This window comes from Sturnira hondurensis, unplaced genomic scaffold, assembly GCF_014824575.4.
Source record: "Sturnira hondurensis isolate 20B ecotype Veracruz unplaced genomic scaffold, ASM1482457v3 Scaffold0022566, whole genome shotgun sequence".
NCBI classification, from domain to species: Eukaryota; Metazoa; Chordata; class Mammalia; order Chiroptera; family Phyllostomidae; genus Sturnira; species Sturnira hondurensis.
The window spans coordinates 9,876,896-9,898,305 of record NW_028095197.1 but is presented as its reverse complement, the minus strand read 5'-3'; the positions used below and the strand labels follow the sequence as shown (position 1 = coordinate 9,898,305).

Genomic DNA, 21,410 nt, shown 5'->3' with positions numbered 1-21,410 from the left:
TAAGCAGTTAAGTAGTAGCATGAATATGAGAGAGACTGACCTAAGAGAGCCCCTACTTTTTCAGTGTATTGGGGTTGAAAAATAAAACCAGATGCAACCCATTAAAATGGGTTGATACCCATTAAAATGTAAAGACACCGCTAGATTGGAAGTAAAGGGATGGAGAAAGCTATACCATGTAATCAGAAGAAAGTTGAACAAGCTCTATCCGGAGCACCAGGTTCACAAGCTGTGGGGATGGTGATGGAGGGCCTGGGGCAGAGTGCACTTCCTACAACAGCCGGGCTAAAATCGTTCGAACCCTTCAGGGTGGGGACAGGGTCTGAGGATTCCAACCCCGTCTCCCCAGCACAGGGTCTGGCCCGGCGGAGCCGTCTGCTGAGGAGCTGTTTGTCCGGGGGAAGGACAGTGGGTGGCGGGTGCTCTCTGTTGGCATCCCTGTGTGCGGCATGGCTTGGCCCCCCACACTGGGTCCCTCTGGCCCCAGCCCAGCTGGAACCGCTTGGCCCTTGTGACCATCTTCCTGCAGGTGTCATGCCAAAGAGAGGTCTCGATGTGTCCACCTGTGAGATCTTCCGCTTCTACAAGCTGATTACCACCAAAAGCCTCATCGAGCCCATATCCATGATTGTGCCCCGGCGGGTGAGAGTGCGGGGGGTGGCCACAAAGGGGCGGGGAGCCCTTCCTGGAGGAGACTAGCCCTGGGCCAGGGAGCCATTTGCTGGGGCAGCTGATGAGCACTTCCCAATGGGGGAGGCCTTGCATCTGTGAGGCGTCACTGTCACCGGGGGCTGGAGTCCTGATTCTCGCCTCACCTCTGCTCTTGAGTTGCTGTGTGCCTTTGGGCATGACCTGTTGCTGTCTGGGCTTTGGTTTTCTCAACTCACAGAGCTTGGGGAGGGCCTGGATGCCCAGCTCGCTAAGGACCCTGGTGTGGGTGGCCTCCTCTATCCTCACTGTCCGGTTCTCACTGTCCTGGCTTCTCCCGCAGTCGGAATCCTACCAGGAGGACATCTACCCGCCCACGGCCGCGGCGCAGCCCTCTCTGACGGCCAGGGAGTGGCTCAGTGGGGTGAATAAAGGTGAGGAGGGCAGAGAAGAGGCCTTGGGCGAATGCAGGGGGAAATGGAATGTCCTATGGCCCGGGTAGCTGAGAGGGGTTTGGACGGCATTTGTATTCCCTTGAGACTCCAGAGGACTGGTCCTTGAGGGTCAGTTCCCAGTGGCTGGCAGGGTCACATGGGGTCCACGAAGAGAGGGGCTTTCCCATGTGGCTCATAATGCTCCCCCAAAGCAAGGGATTTTTGCTCCATGGAAAACTAGTTTAAACTCTGGGCTATGCAGAGTGACTGCATCATCGTAGCCAGACACCCTTGCCCACCCACCTGCCCCCACCTCCACAGTTACTCAAAGGACCCCCTCTGCCTGCCCTGACTCACCCTCCCTGCCCTGTCAACAGAAAGGCCAGCCCAGGGGAAGGTGTGGGTGCTCCCACCCCCCACAGCTGCAGCCTCTGTGGCTGGGATCTCCACCCATCTACCCCCAAAGCCCCTCCTTTGTATAACCCCTAGGCAGTCTTGCTCCTCTCTGGGCCTCAGGTTCCCTATCCTTCTCCACAATGCCTGCCTCCCCTGCTTCCTGGCAGCTGGCCGAGCGCAGTGCGGGAGGGGCTGGCCCTATAGGGCAAGGCCAAGGCTTCACTGGAGAAGCTCCTGGGGTCTGGGGCAGCTCTAGCCATGGCCCAACTGCTCCTATAAACCAGGCTTCCTCAGATGGCCACATGCGTGGGACTCTGATCTGCACTTGGGTTGCCCCGGTCCATGGGTCTGTGCCTGTCTGCACATGGCCACATCTCCCATACCTTTCAGTGGGTCCGTGTGTCACTGCAGACCTGCTGGCGTCAGCACCCCCTGTGCCCAGGTGCTTACAGGCTCTCAGTCCTCACACAGCCCTTTGCTTCCCTCCCAGGGCCAGTCCTGGTGTCCCTCAGGCCGGGCTCCGAGCTGCTGAGCCCTCAGCCTCTGCCCCCAGAGAGTGCTCCCTCCAACCCCACGGCCCCTGCCTCACCCCACCTCTTGGGCCAGACGGAACAGCTGGTTGCAGAAGATGGCCAGAGGCCCTTCTCTCTGCTGGAGGAGAAGTCACCAAGGTGGGCGGCAGAGCACAGGCTGGAGGAGAAGAAGACCTGGCTCACAAATGGCTTTGACATCTTTGAGTGCCCCCCGCCAAAGACAGAGAACGAGGTGTGGATGAGGGTGGGATGCACCTGCACTGGGCAGTGGGGAAGTGGGTAGAGCAATGAGGGGTGAGAGAAATCGCCAGCTGCGTGGCCTGGCCGAGCCACTTCATTGGAGTTGTTAATTCACTCAACAAGCTGGCAGTGAGTGCTGTCTGCGTGCCAGGATGGTGGGTTTACATGCAGACGGTGGAGAACCCTCTGTAAAGTCAAGAGACTAGGACTTGGTGGGTATTCAAGTCCCTTCCAGCTCTGACATGCTGTGTGCCCAGCGCCATTGCAGGTGCTCTGATACACCACCCGGGTGAACCTCTCGGTGGCCCTGGGATTCAACAGGTTGGGGCTAAAAACCAAAGGGCTGGCATGTCACAGAGGGATTCTAATCCAGGCTCTCCTGAGCACTAGCTGTAGGACATCGGTCCCACGGACCAAGTCTCTCTTAGCTTCAGTGTCCATAGCAATAAAGGGGGGCGGTGCTAACACTGGGACCCTCTCAGGGTCTTTGTGAGCACCCTGTGGACTAACCGTACTCAGAGCGAGCACCCAACAGCCAGTACCACTGTGTATGGCAGCTGCAGTTGTGATAACACTGAAGTGAGTCTTCTCACCCCCACTTCCCAGAGGAGGAAATTCAAGCTCAGAGAGAGTAAGTAACTTGCCTGAAGTCACACAGTTCAGTAGTGGTGAAAACTCCAGTCTTCAGACATCAGGGCCAAATACCCTTTCCTCCATCCCATAGGGAAGTCTAAGGAGGCAAAAAAAAATATTTCTGAAATATTGAGTCTTTTTGAATGTCATCTATTAGGTGAATCAAGTTTTTATAAAACATCTACGCCAAGGCTGCCCACTTAGGCTTCAGCCACATTAAGCATCTCCACATTTCTGAGCCCAAAAGGGACAGAGTTTTAGCCTTTCTGAGGGTGTCCCGCCCCCTGGCACCCCGGGCCACCTGCATGACCTTTCCCCGTTCCATGCTCCCCCAGCTGCTGCAGATGTTCTACCGGCAACAGGAGGAGATTCGCAGACTCCGAGAACTGCTGACCCAGCGCGAGGTGCAGGCCAAACAGCTGGAGCTGGAGATCAAAAACTTGCGGACGGGCTCAGAGTGGTTCTGAGCGCAGGCGCCTGCCCTCCTCGCCCTCAGGGACCCACCACTCGGCTCCGTGGGGAGGTCCGGAACCAAGCCCCACGCCCCCTCCCCCCCCCCGGAGAACAACCACTATTTCTATATTTTTTACCAGAAAATGAAACTCGATCGCCGAAAGATTCCAGTGGGACATGGTGCCGTTTTTCTATTTGCCTTCTCAAAACAGTGTCTGAACTGACTCTTTTTAGATAACTTGCCTTCTGTTTAATTCTGTTTGTGAGGGTCCATGATGAGCTATAACTTCCCACGGGAAAGAACGTTATACAGATAGAAAGGCAGAGCTGAAAGGACCTGGGAGGTGAACCCACCTGTGGTGTTTAAACTGCAGTCTATAGAATGGGGGGCAGCTAAGCAGGAGGGCTGTACCCCCCATCCCAACCATATAGCTCCCCTTCTTTCTGATTTATGTACTGGCTTTGATGAAATACATCATTCTGCCACTCAAAAAAAATTTAGAAGTTTGAAAACCTGTGATTGGCCCAACTTCCTCGCTTTTCGGGGGCGTGGAACAGAGGCCCAGAGAGTCCGTGGTAGGGCCAGGCTGAGCTCCTGGTCCCCTGGGCGTGCCTTACCAACATTTCTGGTCCGATCCAGTTCTCAGCCACACAGCAGCAATCTGCCAGTTCTGGCCTCGGCTGTGCCCAGGACTTGAAGTGCGTGACTTCAAGTTGTTCCCTCTCTGGCCTCAGTTTCTCCATCTGAACAAAGGGAGCCCTGGAATCTGCCAACCCAACATGTGAAATGTTGGCCTTGACCTAAGGAAAACTACCTGCGGGGCAATGATCTGGGTGTGTCTTGGGGACTCACCAGACACCAGAAAGGGACAGAGGGAGTTTCACTTCAGGGAGAGAAGGCAAGGTTCAGCCCAATTCTATAATACAGGCAGAAGGGTGACACCATCCCCTTTTCAGCCAGAATTAGTGGGAGGGACACTCCCTTATGTGGGACACAGACATCGGGTCACTGATCCATGACCACTGACACCCACCAAAGCCCTCCAGCCACAGAGCCTGCTCTGACAGGATGACACAGGCAGATGTCAATCCAAGGTAACAGAAGAGGCCCCTGGGGGTAGGGAGCGCCGGGGCTGGCAGTTTGCCAGCAGAACCCACTGGCCGCCCCACCAAAAGGGCTTCCGGGGAAGGATGACTATACTAGGCAAGGAAGCAAGGCCACAGGTCCCATCCAGCCTGAGCTTTTTCTGTGTCCCTCCTTTGTGAGTCTGTGCTCTGAGCCCTTCTCTGGGGTTTTTCTCTTTGTCTGGGGTCAATACAGTGGCCTGGCTGGAGACAGGGAATGTTGGGAGTTGAATACACCTGCTTACCCAAGGAAGTGTGGACGAGGGGTTCTGCCTGTGGCCCAGGGCAGTCCTGGGGCTCGGATGGGGACTGCAGGAGGCCATCAGCCCGGTAGGTTTCAACTCAGGCTGTAGCTCAGAGTGCCCTTGGGAGCATTCAGGAAATACAGATGGCCAGGCCCAGCCCGGACCAGCTGCAGCTGAATCAGCCCAGTAGGGCCTGGCCTTCTGTGTGTTTTCATAAGCTCCCAGGTGATTCTGCAATACAGTGAGGGTGGAGACACTGGGCTACCCACAGTAAAGATAAGGACCAGCCAGGAGCTGGGGCTCCAACCTGGTCCTTTAAGTCCTGGCCAGAGGCTAAAATCAGGAAGCAGTGTTCTGAGCCCTCCGCCAGCTCTCTGCCCAAGACCCAAGCTCCCTGCTCCCCTGCCCTGGCCACCGTTCCATTCCAGCACTATGGGCACTCTGTGCTCCATGATTGCCCCTGCCCCCAGCTTTTGCTGCATCTGCCTGTCTGCCTGCACATGCCAGACACCCCAGTTGCTTGTCTTGTCCTCTGTGTACTCAGTCGCTGAGGCCCACCGAGCTTGCCAAAGACCCGATCCCAGGTGGTATCAGGGAAGCAGAATTCCACCAGAAGCCTCATTTGTGGCCAGCACTTCAGTTTACAAAGCCCTCCCACCTCCACTCTCTGGCACATCCTGCTCTAACACAGGTCCGTCAGGCATGATTGTCCTGTGTTCAGGAGGGAAGACCAGCCTCTGAGAACAAAGAAACTTCCATGCCCAAAGGCACTGGCTACACAGTGGGAGAGACGGGGCCCAGTCTCCAGAGCTCTCTGGGTGCCTCCTCAAACTCTCCCCACCCCAAAGGGACCCAGACCTCGAGCTCAGCAACAACACGAAGGCATCCATGAACAAACCTTTTCTTTCCTTCTTTTTTTTATATTTAGAGTAAATTATTTAAATTATTTCACAGCCAGGGAGAGGGATAGGTAATTTTTATCAGATATTTTTTTAAGCCATTTTTAAAGATTACTTTGTTGTTTATGTTCTCACCTGATGAAGTGGAACTTGCCCAGGGTTTGCAAGGCCAGGCCTTTACGCTCAGGGCAGCGAGTGGAGCCCACGCTCGTCTCCTCACTGGAACCCCTGGCTGTTGGCTCAGGAACTTGCCGAGAATGAAGACAGCTCTGGGAGATGAGCTTCAGGGTGTATCCACCTCAGGGCTCTAGTAATTGTTCTTCTTGGAACAAAACTTCGAGACTGTATCATAGGGGGAAGCAGGAAGTCAGCCGTGATCTATGCTTTTCATATAAAACCGTGCCTGAAACTGTTTTAATGTTGTTTCTGAAGTTCCTTGTACCTTTGTAAAAAATAAGTCAATCAAGCAAGCAAAGTGAAAATAAATATACGTGGAATCGTGCTATGGGAAGAATCTAAAAAATTAATAAACATCATCTGCCTACACATTTTAATACATGGAACTTTCCTTTTCTTAATTTGTTCCACAAATAACAAGTGCCTACTTTTCCAGACTGAGAAACAGGTAAGGCAGAATTTGTCTCTGTCCTCTGAAGTTTCAAGTCATGGTCTGGGGGAAGGAGAGGGCCAGGACAGGGGAAATGTAGGCTGCTTTGGAAGGAGAAGCAAGGAAGGCTTCTTGGAGGAGGTGACATTTATGCAGAAACATGAGGGATAAATAGGAGTAAGCAGGGCAATGGCAGGACAATTGGGCATTTGGGGAAAGTATGTTCTAGTAAGCAGAGAAAACTACCTGTTCTTGGCCTAGTAACAGACCAAGATTAGAGCATAGCCTGGCAGGGATTAAAGGTATTAAAAGCCAAGAGCCTGGCCCTGCCTGGTGTAGCTCAGTGGATTGAGCCCAGGCCTGCAAACCAGAGGATTGCGGTTCGATTCCCAGTCAGGGCACATGCCTGGGTTGCAGGCCGGTTCCCTGCAGGCCAACTCCCAGCAGGGGACGCAGGAAAGGCAACCATACATTGATGTTTCTCTCCCTCTCTCCTTCCCCTCTAAAGATAAATAAATAAAATCTTTAAAAAAAAAAAGCCAAGGGCCTTGGAGGTGGGAGCTGAGACCACCCCCCCCCACCCCTATTGAGGTATGATTGATAAAAATCGTATGTATTTAGGCATGATTTTTTTAGGTTTCATAATGTGATGATTTAATATATGCACACACTGTAAAATGATTACCACATTCAAGCTAATTAACACACCTCTCACCTCACATCGTTACCATTTCGTGTGTGTGTGGTGAGAACCCTTGCGATCTACTCTCAACAAATATCTAGTATACGATACATACTATTTACGATAGTCACCGTGCTGTGGATTAAATTTCCAGAATTTATGCACCTTATGCTGAGTTGGAGCCTTTTCTCCCACCCTGGCAGCCACGTTTCTACTCTGTTGCTATGAGTCCAACTCCTTTTTTTTTTTAGATTCCACATAGATACTATATAGGTTTTGTCTTTCTCTGTCTGCCTTATTTTACTTAGCACACTGTCTTCCAGGCTCTCCCCCCCCTTTCCCCCCCAATCACAAATGGCAGGATTTCCGTTCTTAGGTCTCAGTAACACTTCACTGTGTGTACACACATCACATCTTCATTCATTCATCCGTCGAGGGACCTGAAGTTGTTTCTGTATCTCGGCTGCTGTGAACACTGCCGTAACAAGCCAGGGACTGCAGCTCTCTCTTCCAGATTTGGACTTCGTGTACTTTGGGTGAATACCTTCAGGGGACCTCCACACTGTTTGTCCCATCATGGTTGTACCAATTTACATTCTGCTGAGGCTGAGACCTTCACCTGGGGCAACCAGGGCTTCCAGGATGTTTCTTACAATTGTGGGAATGGTTATTTCTCCAGGGAAAGGATGAGAGAGAATTAAGGGGAGGTGGGAAATGTAGGTAAATGCCTCCCACCCCCCCCAAGGGCCACAGCCAGCCTGGCCCCATCCCCAGGGCTGCAGTTTTCTGAGCGTGACTGGGTAGCCTCACTAAAGGTGGGGGTGGGGAGCCTACCTCCGTCCAGTTAGCCCATTAGGAGTGAAACTCCAAGGAACCTTCATTTGAAACGGATTCGGAAGGCCAGAAGGGGGAGCCCTCAGGCACTAGGGCTGTGTAAGTCAGGCACAGACCCCAATGGAAAGAACCATCAACTAGGGACACGCAGGAGACATGCACCTTGCAAGGGGACGCTATGCTGCCACTCCAGCAGCAGAAAGGAAGACTTACTTCTTGCCCAGCAACTCAGCCAGTGAGAAGCTGTCACCATCCTGATCTGTCGCTTTCCTTCAAAACGACCCCTCCCAGTGTCCTCCTTTTTCTCTATAAAGTAACTTTCCTTTCCTTTGCTTGTCAGACTTGCCTGTGGTTGTCGCTACAGCTTGCTCGTCCCGAATTGCAATTCCTCTGCTGTTCCCTAGTAAATCAATATTGCTGGTAAAATAACTAGTTGTTTTATTTGAAGGTATGCAGGAGTGAACCTTCATTTCTGCTGTGGCTACCCCTAGGCCAGACACAAAGTCGGCTAGACCAGGCCTGAGCCTTCAGCACCGCCTAAAAGCTGTTGAGACAGGTGCCCCTCCTACGGGGTAGGAGGGTGATGATGCAGCCACGGCCCCCCAACCCCCATCCCCGGCAGCAGCGCGCCACTGTCTTCTACCCGGAGCTGGGCCCCGCCCGAGCCGGGGGCTCCGCCCCACTGTCCTGCTTTCGATTTCCCATTCTCGCTCTGCCCTGCACTGCTCTCCCCTGCTCTGCCCTGCACCGCCCTGCCCTGCACCGCTGCGGCCCAAAACTCAGCGAGTGAATGGCGGGTGTAGCGGAGCTAAGCGGAACACCTGCGGCGCCAGGTCCCGCCGAGTCTGAGGACGCTTGCAGCTACCGCTGCCCAGATCACAGCGACCGCCCGGCGGAGCTCTTCTGTCGCCGCTGCCGGTGCTGCGTGTGCGCGCTTTGCCCAGTGCTGGGTGCGCACCGGGGCCACTCTGTGGGCCTGGCTTCGGAAGAGGTGGTGCACGTGCAGGTGGGGACGCTGGGGCGCGTGGGATGGTGTGGGGGGCGGGGTGCGAGCCCGGTGTCCAACTGCCAGTTCCCGTTGAGACCCGGAAACCTCAAGACAGCCCAGCAGACATCTCGGAGACTGAGCTATTGTTCCCAATGAGAAACTGATGCCCAAGTCGGGGCAAAGGTCAACAGTTAACCTGCAGAAGAAGTGGGTTTGGGAGTGAGAACTTGGGAGCCACACCATTTCACAGATTCCCTTGGCCTCTTCCACCACACCGACATGGGGGCGAAGAAAATCGGCCTTTTAACAAAGATTAAAATCCCTCCCTGTTAGAAAACAGCCCTGTAGCCTGGAACACTGCACACAAATCTCTGGATTTCCCTCCTGGGGTTCACAGGGAGAGGTTGTGGACTGCCGGATTGCCCGCCAGCAGCCTCAGCTCTCACCTCGGCCTACCGGCTCCACCCCGCCCCCTCAACACACTCCCATTCCTCGGGCATAACTGCTGGTGGGAGCTAGGACAGCCATTTTATCCACAGGGAAAGGAAGGCCCTGGAGGCTCCAACCCAGCGCTCCAGCCGGCGGACTGCCTTGCACGGGGTCCACTCTCACCCGGAAGCTCTCACCTTTGCTATCCTAATAGTGGCAGGGGCTCAGGACTCCTGTCCCAGCCTCCAGATGGGCGTGTTCCGCTGCTCCAGTCAAATAAATCCCTCCACCTCTCTGGGTCGGGTGGATGCACCTGCCTCCAACAGAAGTTGATTCTAACACCTCCAAGAAGTCTCCTTTGATTAGCCTGTCCCCACAATGAATGGCCTCTTTCCCTCGCATGGCATGGCCTAACATGATCACCTTCTTAACAACCTTAGAGCTCCAAGACAAGAAGGGGCCCTCATAGCCCTGGCTGGTGTAGCTCAGTGGATTGAGCACGGGCCTGCAAACCACACTATCGCAGTTCTATTCCCAGTCAGGGCACATGCCTGGGTTGCAGGCCAGGTCCCAGCAGGGGATGCACAAGAGGCAACCATCCATTGATATTTCTCTCCTTCTCTCCTTCCCTTTCCCTCTAAAGATAAATAAATAAAATCTTTTTTAAAAAAAAGAAGAAAAAGAAGGGGCCCTCGTGAGGGCTAGTCCGGCAGGAGGAGTCCAGTATTCAAGGCCTGCCTATGCCCCTGAGGTCCTCCTTTCCTTAAATAAGATGACTGTGTAATAATAGCTCCTCACAAGGCTGATCTCCAGAGTTAAAAAGGGTTAACTGAGATGTGGCTGTGGGTCTCCTGGGTACATCTACTTACCTACCTATGTGTATCCATTGTGTATCCACTCACCTCTTTATCTGTTAGCCATCTGTTCATTCATTCATTCATTCATTCATCAAACAGCCATTCAGCACATACCTTGTGCCGTGAGTAGGGGAACAGATCAATTCTTCCTTGACCTGGAGGTCACTTCCCTGGCTGGTGGGGGAGAACAGTGACGACAGTGTGTAAGTATTTTAAGTGGGATGCCTGAGGCAGCAGTCAGTGGGAGCTGGATAGAAGACAGTGTGAAACAGGGACAAGAAGCCCATGAATATTTCCTGGAGGAGGTGCCATTGGAATTAGCCTTGAAAGATGAATAGGGTTTCCCCAAGTACCAAAACAGGGGAAATACACTGCGGCGGGAAGGCAGGGGCATCAGGAGGCTGGGTTATCCTTGGCTAATGGACAGGAGCTGGGCTTGAAGGTTTAGAAATTACAGTGGGGTGAGAATGTGCTCCTGGGACTTGGGTTACTATTGTGTCCCTACTCCCACATCCCACCTAGAATAAAACTGCACATAACAGTTTTATTCTTACGAATAAAACTGCACCAACTTGCAGAATTCTTACTGCACCAAACACTTAGCGTATTTATTCTTCAGAGCAGCCCTATGAGCTTATCTCCATAGTTATAGCTGAGGAAATTGAGGTTTGGAGAAGTGAGGTCACCTGCTGAGGTCACCTGCCCAGGTCACATGGGGCTCAGACCAGGAGTCTGACTATGGGGCTTGTGCTCATAACTTACTGGGTGGCCGTGGGTCGCCACTTGAAGTTGGCAGCCTCTGATAATTCTGTTTAACTCGGCAAATGCTTCTAGGTCGCCCCCTGGTCCCTGTGGGGTAGCCAGGGATGGAGCAGGCCCGCCCTCGGGAAGCTCCCAGTCAGCCCAGCAGTGGAGTATAAGGCCAGCCACGAAAATCTAAAATGGGGAGGGGTGGGGGTAAAGTTCCACTGGAGGAGAAAGGGTCACAGAGAAGCCTTTGAAAAGTGGCAATTGCAAAGAGCAGAGGAAGAGAAGGGGGCCATTTCAGGTGGGAGGGAGAGGGGTGCATGAACCCTGCAGGCTTCTCACACATGTGGGTCTTCTGAACCCCAATCCAGGCCAGAGGGCCACAGACCCCTCTAGAAGCAAGTGCCACAGGGGCAGAGCCCTGGCACCTAATAGGAGCTCAGTTAACACTTGCTCTGTAAGTGAATTCTCTCCCCCTGTCCCCAAGACATTTGCCTTAACGCCCTATTTGAGGATCGGAAAAGCAGGTCATGCTCAAGCCTGTCCTAGAAAACAGTTGGGTGGAGGGGCATCATGGTTTGAAGAATCCCTGACTGGGCCTCTGAAAACTGGAAGGGGCGGGGGTCCTAGCAACCCTGCATCCTCAATGCGCTGCTGCTCTCCTTTGGGCAAGTCATCTCGCCTTCCAAGTCTCAGATTCCTCAGCAGAAACGCAACACAGGTGACAGGAGGTGACCCCCAGGGAGCCCTGTATCTTGAAAGCATCAGTATTAAGACTTTTCTCCTAACTCCTTTACATACAGAAAGTCATCCAAGAATGTTTAAAGCAGCTGGCGGCCAAGCAGCAGCAGCAAGTTGACAACAGAAGCCAGATAGAAGACGCTGCTGAGCAGCTCAAGGCAAGTGGGCACTGCTTCCCCACCCTACGTGACACGCGCACATTTCTCCCCAGACACAAGGCTCCCCCCAGTATGGAGCCAAGGAAAAATGGAAACCAACCTCCAAGGAGGCCAGTCAAGTTTGGTGGGGCCTGGGGCTCCTATCATTTAGGGCAGCGCTTTTCAACTAGTGGGCCATTGGCACGCTGGTGTGTCATGAGAACTTTTAAAACATGCCAGTACCTAACTGTTTAGTCAGGGGCACTGACCTCTGTCCCCTTAGATTGTCAAATTTTAAAAAAATGACAACCGCCAACACAACAATAACCCTCTGGTGTGAATGAATCAAAATGATACCTAATTGGCAAAAAAAATTTTTTTGTGGGTGTGCCACAGAATTTTACCGATTAGTTTGTGTGTGCTATGAGATGGAAACGGTTGAGAATGGCTGATTTAGGGGGACTCTTTTGAGCAAAAGTGCACAGAATTAAGTGCAAGACCGTGAAGGAGTCTTGAGGCTACTGCTCCCTGAGCTTTGTGGGGAGTTGCCCGGCCAGGACTCCAGCCTCGCCCAGGGCCCCTCTCAGAATCGGGGAGGGGCCTCGCTCTCTCTGTCACCGAGGCCAGTCTCTCAAAGGGGCTGGTCCTCCGGCCCCCAAATGCCTTAAACAAAGCAAAGTACAGCTTAAGGAACACAGAAATAGTTCTTCATGTTTCACCGCCATGGTGAATGAAAGCAAGTAAGGTATAAATGTATTCTGCCAACATTTACTTTGTTCACACTTCTCCTTTCCTAATGTTGTTTATTTAAATGGGTTCTTCTGTGGATTTTAAATGGGAAGTGGGGGTTGATGTTATCTGGAGCTGCTTTGACTATGGAAAAGTTGTTCTGTCTCTAGGGGCCTTTTGTACGAACTCTCTGCCTCTGTGTCCCGCCCTCCTAGGGCCTGTTCCCACCCCCCCACCCCCCCACCCCACCCCCGCCCCCTCCCCCAGTTCTATGAGTCCCTACCTGGCCACCTCAGGTCAGGGAGGGAGCCGGGCTGATGGTGGCACTGGCCCACAGGGGCGCTCACCGTCTGCCAGGCTCTGAGCAGACGGAGTGTGAGACCCCCAAATGGGAGGTGGGGTCCATGTGGACAGTGTAAGGGGGCAGGTTTCAGCCTATCTAAGAAGAGGAGGTGCGGAGGCCAGGTGGCAGAGTTGGGTCCCTGCTTGCCTGACATCCATTATCTGAAAGATGAGTTCTGGCTACAGTTAGCTGAGGACGGCTTCCTACCTGTGGCCCTGGCTTAATTACCGACAGTGTCCTTCCTGTCTTCAAGAGCGGGACTCCAATCCCTGACTGATCCAAATCAGTTCAAAAAGATTTGGAAACAAAGTTGGCACACCGAGTGGGTAGGGGAGGTGCTTTGGGCTGTTTAGCCAGAACCAAGGGGCACAGGTTCACTGTCGGCAAATCTCGGAGCGGAACCAGTGTGGGACCCCCTGCCAAGACAAGAGTTAGGATTCACGTGGACAATCTAAGGAGACAGGTTGCAGCTTAATCTAAGAAATAGTTTTCTTTCTGTAACCTTCTCTCCAACTCTCAAACTTTTCTTTTGAAAGAAATATTTACAGATTCAGAGGAAGTTGCCAAGACAGTAAGTTGGTGCCTTTTACCTAGTTTGCCCCAAGGGTTATCGCTTACCTAGCTATAGTACAATTTCAAAACGAGAAAACTGACAGTATGCATACATGTCCTGTGTCAATTGATCACATGTGTAGATTCGAGTAACCAGCAAAATACAGTAATCAAAATACAGAACCGTTCCGTCACCACCAAGACCTCCTTCATGCTACACCTTTATAGTCACCTCCACACCTGCCCCAACAATTTCAGACCCCTAGCAGTCCCTAATTCATTCCCTGTCTCTCTAATTACAGCACGGGAATTCATGAGCGTGGGATCTCTCTTCACTTACTTAGCCCCTTTGTGTTTTTTCATCAGCATTTTGTAGTTTTCAGCATACAAATCCTGAACATTTTTTAAAAAATTATTTATTTATTTTTAGAGAGATGGGAAGGGAGGGAGAAAGAGGGAGAGAAACATCATCGATCGGCTGCCACTTGCACACCCCCAGCTGAGGACCTAGCTTATAACCCAGGCATGTGCCCTCACGGGGAATCGAACCAGCGACCTTCTTGTCTGCAGGCCAGCTCTTAACCACTGAGCCAAACCAGCCAGGGCCTGAACATGTTTCATTAGACTTAAACCTCAGGGGCCCTCAGAAGGTAATTAAGAAAAAATGTAATTAACATTTTAAAGCCCAGAGGTACTTGTATAAAAATGAGATACAGAAAAGTAGGACGAGGTGGCCCGCCCCGGCCTGCATTCCCACGTGGGAGCTGTCAGGACCCATGTGGCCCCATCTCCCCCCACCTCTGCCTGTGCACTCTCCTCACCGTTTGCCAGGCTGTCTCCTGTGGGCATTTCCATTACAAGTCCTGGTCAACAAGCAGATTTTTCAAAATTCAGCCATAATTTGGCTGCTTCCAGCCAACCACTAGTCACACTTTGAGATTTTTTTCTGTGCATGTCTGTTCTTATATGTGGTATCATGTCCCCGGTATGGAGGCGAGCCGTGGTGGCCCGTTTCCCCGTGTGACTCGACTTCTGTATCTTCATCGTGCCTGCAGCAGGTGTCTTCCACGGCGCCCCGTGGGCCCCGGGTTGGGAGCGTGCCCCTTGGGAACCCCGTGGCCTGCACCTCTGCCGGGGTTCTCTGAGTCTCAGCCATTCCAGACCAGTTGTCGCGTGACTTTTTTAGCTTTGAGGTTTCCCAAATCTGGAGTCCAAGCCTGTTGTTGGGCTTATTTATTTGTTTTGCTAGTGACTCTTTTCTACCATGGCCCTGGATGGATGACAAGATTCCTTGTCTCTTCCCCGGGTCGGTGGGTGGAGTTTTTCTGGTGCCTGCTTCATGGATGGAGCTGCTCTCGGTGACTCCGGCTTGATGCTGGTGGCCTGCTCCTCGTTCTCGGCTGGCATGGGGCAGACCCCTCCCGCGTGAGCAGACCCCTGTGGGGTGCGGCCCAGACACCTCCACAGGCCACCCAGGGTCACTCGGCTCACTGCTTGCCTACAGCTCCGACCCAGTTCCCTCTTTGCTTTGGGCACCCAAGGATTTCCTTTTTGTTATTTGCCTGAGTGTGGGGTTTTTAGGGGGTTTTCTTTGGGGGGGGGTTGATTCATTAAGCCATTTTCCTAATGTTGAACATTCAGGTCATTTCCAGTATTTCGCTAATATAAAATAACATTGCAGTGAATGCTTTTTGGCACCTTGATCTATTTCCTCCAGGATGTATTTCCAGAAGTGATGCACTGGGCTCCACAGGCCAGAACGTGTGTGAGGTCCTTGTGCGCTCTGCCCGGCTGTAGGCCGCAGCGCATGGAAGTGCAGTCTGGGGCAAGCGTGGGGCCCGTACTTGTTTACCCAGCCACTGTACCGGGGAAAGGGCCCTTTGCCAGATAATTAATCCATAAAACAGTTTTGTAAATAAATTAAAAGCAGTAAAGTTTATACATGGTCCAAAGTCTGCAGTTCAGAAGCCAGTGACCAGACCTAACTAGACAGTCCTTGTCACAGAACAATCCAGAAGGACTTGGGCACTGACCCCCAACCAACACCTAGTCAGTGACTTTCTCTGACGTCCTTGTCAACAGGCTGTCTGCTTCCCCTCATGGCTCCTCAGGGGTGAATGCGTGCAGGTGCAGGGCAATTCAACACTTGCCTGCTACGCTTTTTATTCACGCTGGGATAAGATGATTCTTCTTTCTGAATCTCACAAGTATTCCACAATGAGCTTTTGATACTTTTATAAATGAAGGAAAACGTATTTCAGTATGGTTAATGTCATTTGAATCCAGACCCAGGGAGGGATTTAGAGTGTGCACAGCTGTCCTGGCCGGTGTGGCTCTGTGGGCTGAGCACTGGCCTGAGAACGGACCGGTCGCCAGTTCGATTCCCAGGGCTGCTGGCCAGGTCCTCATTTGAGGGTGTGTGAGGGGCAACTGATCAAAGTTTCTTTCTCTCATCATGTTTCTCTCCCTCTCTTCCCCTCCCTAAAATGTTTTAAAAGAATAAAATTATGAAAATTATAAAAAATTCTAGAATGTGCATAGAAAGGCCCTTGGAAATGGGGGGCCAGCCAGGAAGAGGAAATAGTAACTTACCATCGGTCAATAGGAAGTTAGAGGTGGACCAGGGGCCATGGCTGTACACAGAAGGACAGAAGCCACTTTGAGGGTTTCACCCAGAGGGGATGATAAATGCAGGGAACGGTGATGGGGCTTGGAGGAGGCAGAGAAACCCACCAGAGCGTGGCAAGGCAGTGGCACCAGCCAGCAGGAAGCACCTTCACCCCTGGGCAGCGTGGGCACTAGCAGAGTGCAGAGTTCAGGGCCACCAAGGCAGCACCTGGGACCAGAGCCGGCCTGTGCGAGCAGGAGGGTGGAGGGGACTCGGAGGCTGGGGACACCAGCTTTTCCCCTCACTCTCTGTCCTTCCTCTAGTTCCTCCTCCCGTTGGCCAAACAGAGCCTGAAGGGGGATCCTGGGCTGCAGCAGTCAGCCCCTCTGCCCGACACACCAGAGAGAGGGGAGCAAAGGGTGGGAGGAGGCCAGGAAATAGACCTGAGGCACATAGGCCTAGATGGGCACCCTGAGAGGGGGGGGGGTCCAAACATCCTTGGCTCCTGGCCTGGTGCCTTTCCCTGTGACCCACCAGAGCTCTGAAGACTAAGCCAGAGTGTGGGGTCTGGGGCTAATGGGGTGACACAAACCAGGCCTTGCTATTGACCCTGCTGATACCATTGGTCTCCACCACCCTGCCAGGCATGGCCATTCCTCTGCCCCCTCCTGCTGGCCTCTGACACATATCACAATGCCCAAATGTCATAGCTAATGTGGCCTGAGTGGGGCTGGCCAGCACACCTCCTTCCCTGGTGGGATACCCTTGAGAGGCATCCCTAACAGGATTGTCCAATTTTCTGCAAAACAGTTTTCACAGGCTCCTCCTCCCATGGGGCTTCAAGGGCCTGGGCAGAGATGGAGCCACAGCAGCCAGCACTTCACATGCAAAATCCTCCACCTCCCACGGCCAGACCTTCATCGCTGCTCAAGCTCTTTCTCTCCCACACTCTCCAGGGGTGTCCAACCTGCAGCCTGTAGGCAGCATGAAGCCTGGGATGGCTGTGAATGCGGCCAACACAACACTGTAAATGTACTTAAAACATTATGAGATTATATGTGTATGTGTTATTACATATTGTATTGTATTTAACATGTGGCCCAGAGACACCAAAAGCTTGGACACCCCTGTGAGACCTTCCTCAACTAGACCCTGTCAGACCTCCACCCAGCCCAGCCCCATCCAGCTGCACCTAAATCTCAGCCCAGTTCAGTCTGGAATCCAGTTGCATTTTGAACCAACTCAGCCTAAAGCAGACAGCACACTTGTTTCATCGCCAGAATTCTTCCTGTCTCTCTAAATTTTTAACCATATTGCATAATCAGCCTAATATGCTTACACCTTTTCTTTAAATTTTTTTTATTTATTGATTTGAGAGAGAGAGAGATTGAGAAAGAAACATTGATTTGTTGTTCCAGTTATTTATGCATTCATTGGTTGATTTTTGTATGTGCCCTGACCAGGAATTGAACCTGCAACTTTGACATATCAGGATGATGCTCCAACCAACTATGCTACCCAGCCAGGGCAGCCTTAAGTTTTCTTGTGGCTATTTTCAGTTATAACAATGTACAGTGTCATTAAGATTATTTTGTATATTCTTCTTTACGGAGTAGATCTCTAGAAACTTCTTGGAACATAGCTTTGTTGGAAGGAGGTATAGATAGTTGCTCTCTTGGTTCCTAACAAAAGGTCCTCTGCTTGTTTACATACTGGGCCTTGAAAATGTGTGTATAAATCTAGGGTTTGGAATACATTTTTTCTTTCCTTTATTTGGTCTTTCAGCAAAGACATTATTTGTGTCCAGGCTCAGTGGCCCTTAGGAGCCACGTTGTGAGGGTGGACTCATCCCCAGGCTAGCCCAAAGACAATTAACCCCTATGGCGAGTGGCAGTATGAGCCAGCCTCCGATCTAACCACTGCCTGGAACGTTGTGTAGGCAACACAGACCCGGGGACCCCCTTGGTCCTGCTGAGCTGAATGTTCCTGCCCTACCAAGCAGAGAGCAGGGCATTACAGGGCAGCCTGCCCACCCCGCACCTGCTCAGGTGCCAGGGGCCTTTCTCCCTGTGGGCTGCACAGATGTTTGGGCTGAGGGAAGAGGCTAGCCTATGTTTTGGGGAGTTTTTTAAAGTGATTTTCTGTTTTATATTTTTAAGTTGTACTAGTAACACGTGAACGCATGGTCATTTTTAAAAATGTAAACAGCAGTACAGTATTGTAGAATGCAGTACAGAACTATAGAAAGTGCAAAATGGGAGTTACTCTCGGCCACGCCCCAACCCCCCTTTTCTTCCCAAACGTGACTGCAACGAGCAGATACTGTGAATGTACTTGCGAACATACAGATGCGTATGTTCAAAGATCATAGTCTGGGGCTTGTTATCGTCTACATAAACAGGGTCATCCCATGTGGATCATTCCGCAACCGTGTGTATTGATCACTTGGTGTCTTGGGAGCTTTTCATGACAGGACACGGAGGCCACTGCATTCTTTTGGTGGGTGTAGTCAGATACAAGGATACATAACATAAAAGTTACCATTTGAAACATTTTTAATGGCTCTATTCAATGGCATGAATTACATTTACAGTGTTGTGCAACCATCACCACTGTCTCCTTCCAAAATGTTTTCATTTCCCCAAATGTAAACTCTGTACCCATTGCACAATTACTTCTCCTCTCCCCTTCCACCAGCCCATGGAACCTCTGATCCACTTCCTGTCTTCATGAACTTGCCTATTTTAAATATTACATAAGTTGAATCATACAGTTTTTGTCCTGTTGTGTCTGGCTTATTTCATTTAGCATAATGTCTTCAAGGTTCATTCATGCTGTAGCGTGTGTCAGAATGCTGCATTCTTTTTGATCACTATGTATTTCTTTATTGTTTGAATACAGTATCCTTATTATATGTGTGTGTGTGTATTTCCCATATTATAAAGTTTGCCCAGATTTTCCCCATCACCAACATGCTGTAGTGAGCATGAGTATCTTGGTGCACATGTGAAGACATTTTCTAGACTCAGTTCCTACAAGAGGAACTGCTGCCTCAAAGGATTTATGCATTTAAACTTTTCATGTTGTCCTGTCACCCTCTGAAAATGTGGTACCAATAGACACTGCCACCCACGGTGTCTTGCAGACTCTGCTATTACCCATCAGTTAAAATTCCTCCAGTCTGATGCCCAGAAAGTATTTTCTGATCATACCGCTCACTTCCTGGGTGGGGAGGCTCAGTGTTGCACATCGTTGACACTGGCAAATCTTTGGCCCATTGTTAAGTTGAATGATTTTTTTTTTAACTAGGTGTTATGAATAATAAGCCCTTGTAGTCTGTTACCTGTCATGTAGCCTTGTTTACAGTGCCTTCTTCTAAGGAAAAGTTTCATTTTTACGTGGTTAAATCTGCCGTGGCTCCCTTCTTGCTATCTGAATTTTAGGTTCCTCTTACAGAGGTCTTCTAATATCAAATTAAAAAAAATAAAATTAGAGAACTTCTGATCAAGATGATGGCGTAGGCAGACATGGCTCACCTCTTTGCACAACCACATCAAAATCACAACTAAAATTTAGCACAGCCATCACCAGGACTGTCAGAAATTGAGTTGAATGGAAGTCTGACAAGTATGGAATTAAAGAAACCACATTCATCCAGACTGGTAGGAGGGGCACAGATGCAGAATGATTGGTCACTCAACCACTTGTGGTGGATAAAAATTTGGGGGTCATATCTTGGGAGTGAGGAATCCCAGACCACACCAGGCCTCCCAGCCCAGGGTTCCAGTGCCAGGAATATAAGTCACCACAACTTCTGGCTGCAAAATCCAGTGGGGATAGAGTCAGTGGAAGAAAATACTGGCACCACAAGCTGTTCCCCTTAAAGAACCCACACATAGACTCACCTCCTCGACTCACTCCCTCTGAGCTCCAGCACCCGGGTAGCAGCTTGAAAGACACCAGTGTCATACTGGGAGAAACTGAAGTGTCTGGCATCAAGGCAAGAGGAGGCCATTGTCCCTTTTCTAAATCCTCCACCCACGGAGCCATGGAGCTGGCAAGCTGGTGCCATATCAGAGACTCCATCAACCTGCCTAAAACTGTTTGCCCCGCCCTGAAGATCCCCAGAGACTCTGCCCCACCCAAGTTACGGGCCCACCCAAGCTGCTTTTCAATGTGAATGGCTGCTCTTGGCTTTTGCTTCACAGCTTCCTAAATCCTCTCAAACAAGCTGGCCTTCCTGAGCCCCACGCCCAGCCCTAGCAGCAGCCAGTCTAGATTCACAGCTTGGCCTTACCTGGGAATCTCCACACCCAGAAAAAGTAGCAGCCATCTCAAACAGCTTTATAGCTCAGGCAAGGTGGCCTGGGGCAAAAACAGGTGGGGACTGACATTGGCCTGCACCACAGAGGAAACCCTAGGGCCAGTGCACCCAGTGAATAGCTACAGACAACGTCCAGCGCCATCACTCTGCCCCCGCACAGCTGATCCTCCATGGAGGGTGGAGGTTGGTAGTAAGTGGCCACAGCCAATCTTTGCAGCTGACTGGCTTGGGTAAATCCCTCCCATTGATCTGTCCACAGCAACCAAGGCCCAACTACAAGAGGAGGGTATATTCAGACCACCTGAAGAGCATACCTCAAGTACCTAGCTTGGGTGATAGGGGAGGCTTTGCCACTGGACTCTACAGGACACCTACTACATTAGGCCACACTACCAAGACAGGGAGTCATAGCAGCTTAACTTAATACATAGAAACAAACACAGGGAGGCTGCCAAAATGAGGAGACAAAGAAACATGGCCCAAATGAAAGAACAGCTCAAAACTCCAGAAAAAGAACTGAACAAAATGGAGATAAGCAATGATCAGATGCAGAGTTCAAAACACTGGCTACAAGGATATTCAATGAACGTAGTGAGGACCTCAGCAGCATAAAAAAGGCTAAGTCAGAAATGAAGGATACACTGATTGGAATAAAGAACAATTTACAGGGAAACAAGGGTAAAGTGGATGAAGCTGAGAATCAAAACAATGATTTAGAACATATGGAAGCAAAAATAACAACCAATCAGAACAAAAAGAAGAAAAGAAAATCGCCCCAAAATAAGGATAATGTAAACAGCCTCTGGGACAACTTCAAGAGGCTTAACATTTGCATCATAGAGATGCCAGGAGAAGAGAAAGAGCAAGAAATTAGAACTTTATCTGAAAAAAGAATGGAAGAAAACTTCCCTAAGTTGGTGAAGGAAATAGACATGCAAGTCCAGGAAGCACAGAGAGTCCCAAACAACATGGGTGCAAAGAGACTCACTCCAAGACACATCACAATTAAAATGCTAAAGGTTAAAGATAAACAGAGAATCTTAAAAGCAGCAAGGGAAAAAAAGCTAGCTACCTACAGGGGAGTTGCCATAAGACTGTCAGCTGATTTCTCAAAAGGAACTTTGCAGGCTGGGAGGGATTGGCAAGCAATATTAAAAGGCATGAAAAGCAAGGGCCCACAGCCAAGATTGCTCTACCCAGTAAAGCCATCATTTAGAATGGAAGGG

At 51.0% G+C, this 21,410-nt stretch overlaps 2 protein-coding genes across 3 annotated transcripts in view; both read left to right on the top strand.

Annotated features, from left to right (window-relative positions):
- CORO2A (coronin 2A) overlaps nt 1-6,060 on the top strand; it is a 46,974-nt gene extending 40,914 nt beyond the window's left edge. For both annotated transcript variants that reach the window (XM_037035845.1, XM_037035844.1), the window contains 4 exons: nt 530-642; nt 992-1,082; nt 1,969-2,243; nt 3,220-6,060. In XM_037035845.1, the coding sequence (XP_036891740.1) occupies nt 530-642; nt 992-1,082; nt 1,969-2,243; nt 3,220-3,351 (611 nt within the window). In that variant the 3' untranslated portion in view covers nt 3,352-6,060. The remainder of the gene's footprint in view (nt 1-529; nt 643-991; nt 1,083-1,968; nt 2,244-3,219) is intronic.
- A 2,363-nt stretch (nt 6,061-8,423) lies between these two features.
- The window catches only part of TRIM14 (tripartite motif containing 14), a 29,743-nt gene continuing 16,756 nt past the window's right edge, over nt 8,424-21,410 (top strand). Inside the window, exons 1-2 of the mRNA XM_037035698.1 lie at nt 8,424-8,735; nt 11,554-11,649. Coding sequence (XP_036891593.1) covers nt 8,520-8,735; nt 11,554-11,649 — 312 coding nt within the window. The 5' untranslated portion in view covers nt 8,424-8,519. The remainder of the gene's footprint in view (nt 8,736-11,553; nt 11,650-21,410) is intronic.